Genomic DNA, 9,296 nt, shown 5'->3' on the forward strand with positions numbered 1-9,296 from the left:
TTTTTTACTTTCTTTCTATATCACCGATTATTTATATCCGAAATGTTGGTAAATTCTACGATTCGGATGCGTGTTTTTTTGTGAGTAAAATTACATTTTCTTCCAGACTTTCCAACACCATAACTGTCGTATTGCACGTTCCACACACGTTGATGATTTGTGATACTAATCGCAATCAATAGAAGCTACAAATTTGTATGCCTAAATTTCTCCATTTTCACCCTTAGTAAAACTGTTTAAAGCCACCGTGAAAAAGGTAACCGTGACGCAGAACAATATTGTCAGTAAATGGGAAATAAAGTTACAGAATCGCTCAGAACTGTTGCAAGAAAAAAAAAACAGTTCCGGTATGACATTCAAGGGGTGAAGTAAATGATGCACACCAAGATGCATTGTAAAGTATGTATTTCAATCGGTGGTGTTCCAATACTTCTGTTGGTTTGCTCCTGTTTCGTTACTGTGTATGCTGCTCTTACATTTTTACAGTTGTATTCCTCATTCGATAAAGCCATATTGTGCGGATTGTAACTGACTGTTAACAGGCCTTGCTTCTTGCTGACTGACTGACTGGCTGCCTGGCTGGCTGTATTATTCTCACTCTAAGCTTTTCTAAGCCGTCTTCTAAACGCATTCTCGATTCTTATTGCTTTCTCAAACACTCTTACACGCATTAGAACGCTCTTGCTGAATATCATGAATTATGTTTCAATGCAGGTATTTATCCGTACGGACGAGTGTATTTTCCTTTTTGCTTCCTATTGCCGTACGATAATGCAAGATGTACCTTAGGGTTGAAAATGGAACCACCAAGTTTTGGACTGCTTGTTGCAGTGATCGCACCATTCGTTTAACGTCGATCGTCTGTTCGCTCGCTCTTTCTTGCACCCTCTTTCCTGCACACGCTTAAAGGAACTAAAATTGAAATACATAAGGAGGGAGAACCTTTAAATGCATTCATAACGTGCCTGATCTGTCCTTCCACCGAACCGCATTATGCACAGTTCATCCTACGGTCTGCACATTGCAACTTGCTGTATAGTACTCGCTACTGTATAACTCTACGTTGAAGTCGTTCGATACTATCCGGTATGGTAAAATTGCTTACTTTTAGTTTCTTAGTCTTTCCGTGTAACTCGGTGTGATACAGCTTACGCTTCCCCGCTATGTTCGCTATGCGCTCTGCGCGACAACAAATACAAAAACACGATCCACGATCCGTGTGTACGCTTTTCCACATTCCTGCCATGTTTATGGCTACTATTTCTTGCCCCTAACTTATTGGAAGATCTCTGTTGTTTCGTAACGTTCGCACAGCAAATTAGTTTTTTTTTTGCTAAATAAGAGCCGGTCGTCCCGAACCTGGCATTAGTTAGTGAACAGCGAAAGTTCGTTAAGCTGTGCTACCACTAGAGAGCTTTCTTTGTCTATACTTTAGCCTCCTGATTTAGGGGATGGTACACGGTGTTTTAACAATACTATTGTACCTTTAGTTGAGTGGATGGTTGTTTTTGTTTACTTCGAACAGAGTCGCGTAATAATGCCGTATGATTAATAAAATATATCAGCCAACCTGAACGCTAGCCGTAAATTCAATACCTGAGAGAAAGGGAGAGAGGAGACAAAGGAAGAGATCATTCTAAAGAATCGCAAACAAAATGGTGAACATCATTCTTACACTGCTTCTGATAGTGCAAGATGTAAAATAGTTCATAGCAAGACGTTCAAAAGTAAGCCACGATTGTGGCACGGTAGCATTTATGATCAAACTGTCTTCTGGTGTTGTCCTATTCCTTGACTGCAGAACCCCATTCTATGTCGTTGTCTTCAGGGATGACTTAGTTCCATTACGTAGATTAAGGTTTATTTTGCGGGTTTTGTTCATCGCTATCGCCATGCTGATTGTATCGCTGTCCAGGGCTTCGTTTTGTCTAGTGGCTAGACTAGACAAATATCTCACTCCTGCCCTGGGCACGAATGTATTCCTGAAAATAAGAAAAATTAACCATCATAATTAGACATATTAAATAAATGAAAGGAACGAACAACAAGAAAATTCACAATTTGCTTTTTACCTAAAGATTTGTATGACTTTCTTGTGCAAGTGGCTGCGAAGCGGAAGTTCTTGCACAACATAAAAAGACAAACGCAAGGCATCAAACTGAAATAAAAAGAAACAAAGCACACAAAATGGACGGAACACATGCAAACAATATATACACAAAGAAAAAAAAAACACAACACAAAATGCTTGAACTTAAAAATATCTCTATTTGTTTTCTTCTTCTCCTTTTTATAAGACGTGATTGCCAGAATTTGGTTTATTAGGGTCGTACAAATATTATAAGAAAGAACCCTTTCCTACTTTCTTCTCTTTGGCCCGTCTTTGTCGCATACACGGGCCTGTACGATGATTGAAACTAAGTAATAGTAATAATAATAATAATAATCATTATAATCATAATAATAATGTTATTAATAGTAGTAATAATAATTAGCATTAAATTAAAACAAAAATGCCTCAATTGCAGTTTGTCCTAGCGTTGTCAAATTGGATTGGGAGCCGATTTTTTCTGCTTCTTCTCTCTCTCTTATGAAGATTAACATTTTAGCTACGATCGTCTGTAAGCGTCATTCAATAGTGTTCTTAATTTACTAATGTCTTTTTTAATGGAATACCCGGCTGCAAGATTTAAAACAAGCTAAAATCAATATTCTTTCTCTTCCCGGAAGTCTCACTAAACCGGACAGACCACACTTTTAATCTTGATCTTTTTCTCTTACTCGCGATCGTTCTTCCCGGCTATGTTTAGGTGATCAAGATAATATGACGGACCCGACTACTCATGATTTCTTCGATTAAACGTGTTTTTTACACGGGTCCTCTTCATTCTACAAATTTAAACGACTATGTTCAATTGATAAACCGGAATGCAACATAAACCATTGTGCTGCAAAGAGCACAATATGTAACGGGTAAAAAGCTGCCATACGCTTGCCCCATTTATCCAGTTTGCCTTTAACCGTTATTGTCCTTGTTCCTTATGCTAGATACTCAAAATGCACCGATACGCCGCTGCTGGATGGAATCGATTGTCTGTCGACGTGTTCCATTTATGACATGACATTCACAAACATTAAACATACATTACTAAGCCGAAAGACAGATTAATTAACGTAAAATGTACAGCTTACAGCAGCATTACATATAGCTATTAGCAAAAACAAACGAAAAAAAAAAACACACAAACAGCCTAAATTGGATGAATCTCTCTTTTGCGATAAGCGTAAACCAAAGCCGGTTAGCGGAAATTCATCAGCTTGTTAGAAAATGCTACTAATCTCAGTGGAATTAAAAGCAATGCACTATGTCACAATGGACAGAAAGTACACAAACTCCCATAATGCACAGACGGGCGCGTTTGTGTGTGCGTTTAAATTTGATCCTGTGTTGATTATACCCAAAAAACAGACAGGAAACTTAATACTAGACACATTAAAAAAACATATTAATGGATCGTTGTTCTGTAAAGCATCGTTCCATGTACCTACGCCATTTAAAGTTAACATCCTTCAGACTGTGACGGGAAGGATAATCGTTTAATTTGGAGCTGTATATAATTCTATATGCAGCAGTGCGTATATGTATGCAAAAGTGTGTGTGTGTTTGAGTGATTAAGAGCTTGCGGTGTTGGTATATAATGAGAATGTTTGATGGGATGTTTGTGTTACAATGTTGTTTTTGTTTTCACCACGGGCCTATCAAAGATCGTTCTCTGAATAAACGCCAATCAAAGCAGCAACTTGGCCCTGCTTCAACATGAAACAAACCTAATTGCGTACCAAGAGGCAAAGACCTTAGTGTGAAAGCCTTTGAAGAGAGTACACCATCGGTAATATAGTATAGTTCTGCCGGATGTACCTAGTAGAACTGGTTGCCGTGAATCGGTTGGCCCGGATGATGATGGTGACTGTTGAGGATGGGTTGAGCCGGCGAGGTGAACAGTGACGGTGAGATGGCGCCACCGATCAGTTGGTGCTGGGCGACATTCTGCGTTGAGGTAGCCGCACACCCGATCGGTGGCGTCATTGCAAGCTGCTGTGCTGTTGTAGATTGTTGCTGCTGTTGCTGCTGCTGCTGCTGTTGCTGGGGGCCAATGATCGAGTTGGCGGCCTGCTGCTGTCGACCCGTACTCGAGATAAGTCCCGGATGGATGTTGGGCTGATTGGCACCGCCACCGTTCGCCCCGATCGCCATCAGGTTCGTGTTGATGATCGTCGATGACATGTCTACCTCGCCGAGCCCGTTAACCGTGATTCCGTTCACCAGGTTGACCGCGTTACGGGCACCCTGCGCATCCAGCTGGCTCCAGAAAGCTTCACTGGGCGATGTGGTGTTGGAACCGGGCGGGGCAGGCACCGGAGCACCAGTGTATCGGAAATACGGGTTCTTTAGATCGAGCGTATTGGACGAGCTGATCATCGTACCCTCGAGCTTGAGATCGATTTCCACGTCGTAGCTTTGGCGCTGGTTAGCCGCCAGCACTACCTTCCCGGAAAGGACTTGACCCTGCTTCACAAAGATGGGTGTCTGCAGGAGGCATCGTACCTGGTACCAATGGGTTAGCGGTTCGGTTGGCGAAGTCGATAGCCAGATCTGGGAGCACGTGCCGGCAAACTCGACATCGAACCAGAACGCCAACCCGTGGCACGTGCCCGTCTCGAGGATGTGAAACTCGACGTCTATCTGAATCCGGTGCAGATCTTTCTCGTCCGCCGTGAGGAAATTCGTCGTGTGCCGGATTGATTTAGCCATGCATATACGTATGTCAAACGTATCGACGATCGGCTGTCGGAAGTATTCCTTCATTGCGGCATCGCGCAACGCTACCAGATTCACACCATGAAACTCCGTCTGCATCCAAAAGTTTGCCTTATTGTATTGCTCCATATACAGCGCTTCGTCCGTGAACGGGGCTACGTGCAGATCGCCCCTAGACGGGTACATCTTGCCGTCCGGTTTTAGCCACTTTTTACCGTGTAGATACGTTTCCAGCATGCGCTCGTTGTACAGCATGTAACCCATCGGCTCGGAAATGATAACGTCCACCCGTTCGGGCAGTTCGATCTCCTCTATCTTGCCGGCGATCACGATTATCTTATCGGTGAGATTGTTCGAGCTAACCAGCTGCTGCGCGTACTGTGCCATATTGCTTGCCTCCACCGCGTACACTTTTGCGGCTCCGGCCTGGACGGCAAAGAAGGAAAGAATACCTGGAAGCAGACAGGAGCGAAAATTAGCACGGCACCAAACAATCGCCATCTGTTACGACACACGTAACCAGCCCGCCCTCCACTTACCGGATCCAGCACCGACATCCAGAACGACCTTGTTTTGAAAGTCTTGCGCATTGTTGTAGATGGCCCGCTGGTACGTGCTCGTCCGCACAAAGTCCTGCATCATGTTCTGCTGCTGCGAGAGGTAGCCATAGAACTGGAAATACTGCGACGCCGATGAATCCTCCGTGCGGAGGTTAAATACTGAGTTCACCTTGCCGGACAGTTTGTGCAGCAGCCCGCGAAACTGCTGACAGTCGGCCCGGGACGCGAACCGGAACAGAATCAGCTCGCCACCGACGAGCAGCATATGTGACGTGTGGCCCCGGCTAAGGTGCGTCGTGCTCGACCCACTCACCAGGTACTCCTCCAGCTGCTTCGGTGGCGTCGTACCCTCCTGCAGCAACCGCACTGCCATGCCCTGTGGATCGTAGCTGCACAAGACCGTTACCTTGTGGTCGTACTTGTTCACCAGCTTGTCACTATCGTCCAGCACGAGAACGCTGCAACCCAGCAGCCGAGCCATTTGTTCACTCATCTTGCTAACTATTGCTGTTGTGCTTTTGGGTGTTGTTTTCACGCAGGTAGTAGCAAGCCTTGGCTTTTGTTGTACTATCGACACAGACACCGCAGACGCCGGGCACAGTGAACACTGGCACTACCTACAACGGTAATGCACCGCGAGAACAAAGAGCAAAACCACCGATTCCGACGGATAACGAGTTCGCACGCACGGTTCCGATAATGGCCACGGTCACGGTCACGATTTGATGGCGGCGGCTTCACACACACACATACGCGCTCGGATGCGTCTCTTTCTCTGCCAATTTACAGGTTAATGGCCTGAGCAGGGTTCAACGGAGCACAAAGCCCCGGGCCAGTAGGAAGGGAGACAAAACGGTACGGGAAAAAAGTGTCGGCCAAAGTGCCGGACTTGTACGAATGGGCGTGAAAAGCGTTTTCAATGCACTGGCGGGTGTGCGGTGCGCGAACGTTTTGCGTGGCCAAAACGGGGCGCTTGAAGGGATGCTGCTGCTGACCTATCGCCAATTGAAGTTAATAGATTAATTCTTCTTTCTCTTCTTCCTCTGTGGCCAGGTTATAGCATCGTATCGGCGATGAGCCACTGACGATGAGAGAATGATCACAGGAAGGCTGCGTGTTGTACTGTGTTGTTGCACTTGAACGCACTATAACACGTCACTTAACAGCTAACGGTCACAAGCGGAAACGAAAACCTTCAGCAAAGATGCATTTATTTGCCACAAAATTTGTTGTAAATTATTCCATTTACCATGCCCTGCACAAGACACCAAACACGCACACGCACGTCCACACGCCGTTTGATACCCTTTTGTTCGATTCACGCACACTGCTGCAGAACGCTGTTGGCTGTCAAACTTCGTACGAAATTTGACAGCTTCGGCTGTGTGTGCTGCGGTGGCTCAGCGATTTATGCTGCATGGACACTAGTTTCCCTTGCACTATCTCACCACAAAACATAAACAATTGCTCTACAGCTCGTTAGCCAAGCGAAGACAACAATTATTTCCAAGTTATAACAAACATTCCTAACACAAAACATGCTTACGGTGTACTGTAGGCTTTGTTTGAATCCTTCGCAGTTGAACGAAATCGTGTCGTTGTTTGCTACATACAAAGGCTTTTCTATATGCGATGCGTTGCTGGATTTGTTTCAAATTAAGGTAGAGTATGGAATGCCGCTGATTAAAACGTGCGCTTCTACTGCTAATTTGGCATGAACCATTTTCAGATACTGCCCACGGAAACGTTATCCAGCATATGTAAGCAATGTGTAGCCAAGGTGTGTACTGTACGGGACATCCGAGAAGAATTTATCACACAGGATCGCAAATATCAGCAAATGATAAGGTTAGTTGGTTTAATCGTATAATAGGGTAGATCGAATGTTAAACTGTATATTTTTCATTGCAGCGGTTCTAGTGAAGAAGAATCGCCCCAAACTGAGCAACAAAATGCTCCCAAAGACACTGACGCGGAACCTCCACCCAAGGCTGCCGGAACCACCGAAGAACAAGAGCTTGGCCAAGCCGAAGATATCAAAAGTGTCGAATGTTTGGAATTAAGCGAAGTTAAAGAAAACATAACAACGGACAATGGGGACAGTAATTCTATCATTTGCTATGTAGAGCAATCAAATGATACGGACGGACAGGAGACGCCAGAGTCCGATTTTGAAGTGATGCTAATACCCGGAAGTCCTGGAAAATCACCGATTCGATATGAAATATCCGGATGCCCTGTACAAGATAACTGTAGCAGCGAAGAACTGGATGTTTTTGAACCAAAAATCAAAGAAGACAACCATCCAGAATACTGTGCATATACGGAGGACACTTCCGAGCCAGCAGTAGCGCACGACGGAAAAGAAATGGTAAATAGTACGAACTTGTACGTTTGTGAATGGTGTGAGAATTACTACGACACATGCGATGCGTACATGGCGCATGTATGTCCGAAACGGTCGGAAGGTACCGAAGTAAACGAAAGCCAAATCAAAAAGCGACGGATTGTGAGTAGGTCCAACGCAAAAACCCTTGAAAAAGCGAAAAAACGAACGGAGGTTCAAACTAACATCATCTGTCCACACTGCTCAGCTGTGTTCCACAAGGACAAACAGTTGCTTCGGCACGGGAAGACAAAGCATCCGGATCAGTTTCAGGTTATCTGCTGCAATGAATGCAACGACGAGTTCGCTACCTCTAATGCCCTGGACGAACACGTCTGGTTAAAACACAGAACCGGTTATCAGTGTAAATTTTGCAAGAAGAAACTACCGAACACATTCGCCTTGGAAAGCCACGAAAATGTACATACCAAGCGGCAAACGTTCAGCTGCTCGGTGTGTAATAAAATGTTTTCCCAGTACACCAGTTTGTGGCGCCATAAGTTGATACATAACGATATAAAGGCATACGAATGTGATCTATGCCAGCGACGGTTCCGTCAACGAACGGTGATGCTAGCGCACCGTTTGATACACACCGGTGAGAAACCGTACATATGCGAGATTTGCGATCGATCATTCCGAGATCGCAGTACACTGGCAAGGCACGGGCAAACACATACCAAACTAAAAACGACGAGGAAAAGGGAAACATGGAATTAACTGCAGATTGAAATTGGTTGTATTTGCGGGGTTTGCAACACCTGATTGATTGTTGCATCCATTCCATGGACAAAAGTTAGTATTCAATCTCATTTTAAAGCCAAATCAATTTATTTTCGTTTTAATAAGATCATAAGCCCAGACAGTCAGTTAGAATCCCGAACGTTGGGAAGTTTTTAGTCCCAATTTCAATAGGGCATAGGTCAAACAAATACAAAAACCAATCGTTTTGTAGCTTCTAATTGGATGCTATTATGTACTTTTGAATTACTTACCAAATAATATACATTTGTTTGAATACTCTAAATTTTCTTACATTTCTTAAAACTCCTCTCGGTGAAACAAGAGAATAAAATTCAGAAAAATGCATAATGTCAAATCGTGCATATATGTAATAAAATCATTTCATTTTTATATAACAAAAAAGCAATTTATAAACACATGAAGAGTACATAGCAGCCTCACTCTCGAACAAACTGAAAACCATAGTAACGGACCATAGCAACCATTCGCAGCATTCGGCCTCGTAACGACCTTCTATATTGTAGCACAAGCTGTGTGTGCTGTTAGTAAACAACTTTTTACAACAAAACAGCTGATAGATCCTTCCTAGTAAGGATCAGGCCCCTTTGCGTGCAGCTATCCGCTCGGGAGGACCTCCGATGTAAACAAACCTGTTGCGTAAGGAAAAAAAAATCACTTCTCTCACTCTCACTTCCTTTCTCTTTCTTTATGTCTCGAAAAGAGAGGATTTACATTCAACAGGTTGCATAAGTTTTTATTGCAAAAAAAAATCAAACAAGAGTTACAT

The 9,296-nt window shown here is 43.9% G+C and overlaps 2 protein-coding genes across 3 annotated transcripts; one reads left to right on the forward strand and one right to left on the reverse strand.

Moving 5' to 3' along the window:
* Window positions 1–35: 35 nt before the first annotated feature.
* On the reverse strand, window positions 36–6,670 carry LOC125764180 (histone-arginine methyltransferase CARMER). 2 transcript variants are annotated; one of them, XM_049428129.1, is made up of 3 exons: window positions 5,359–6,670; window positions 3,920–5,271; window positions 36–1,982 (listed from the first exon to the last, which is right to left on the reverse strand). In XM_049428129.1, exons 1-2 carry the CDS (start codon window positions 5,870–5,872, stop codon window positions 3,920–3,922), a joined length of 1,866 nt encoding a protein of 621 aa, XP_049284086.1. In that variant the 5' UTR covers window positions 5,873–6,670; the 3' UTR covers window positions 36–1,982. The 2 variants fall into 2 exon arrangements, with proteins under 2 accessions (XP_049284086.1, XP_049284085.1); XM_049428128.1 differs by lacking the exon at window positions 36–1,982 and having other exon boundaries at window positions 2,249–5,271.
* A 3-nt stretch (window positions 6,671–6,673) lies between these two features.
* LOC125764181 (zinc finger protein 70-like) lies at window positions 6,674–8,911 on the forward strand. Its single transcript, XM_049428130.1, has 3 exons — window positions 6,674–7,040; window positions 7,109–7,227; window positions 7,291–8,911. The coding sequence occupies exons 1-3, from the start codon at window positions 6,918–6,920 to the stop codon at window positions 8,483–8,485; spliced, it is 1,437 nt and encodes a 478-aa protein (XP_049284087.1). The 5' UTR covers window positions 6,674–6,917; the 3' UTR covers window positions 8,486–8,911.
* Window positions 8,912–9,296: the final 385 nt, after the last annotated feature.

The sequence above is a fragment of the Anopheles funestus genome, chromosome 2RL, assembly GCF_943734845.2.
Source record: "Anopheles funestus chromosome 2RL, idAnoFuneDA-416_04, whole genome shotgun sequence".
NCBI classification, from domain to species: Eukaryota; Metazoa; Arthropoda; class Insecta; order Diptera; family Culicidae; genus Anopheles; species Anopheles funestus.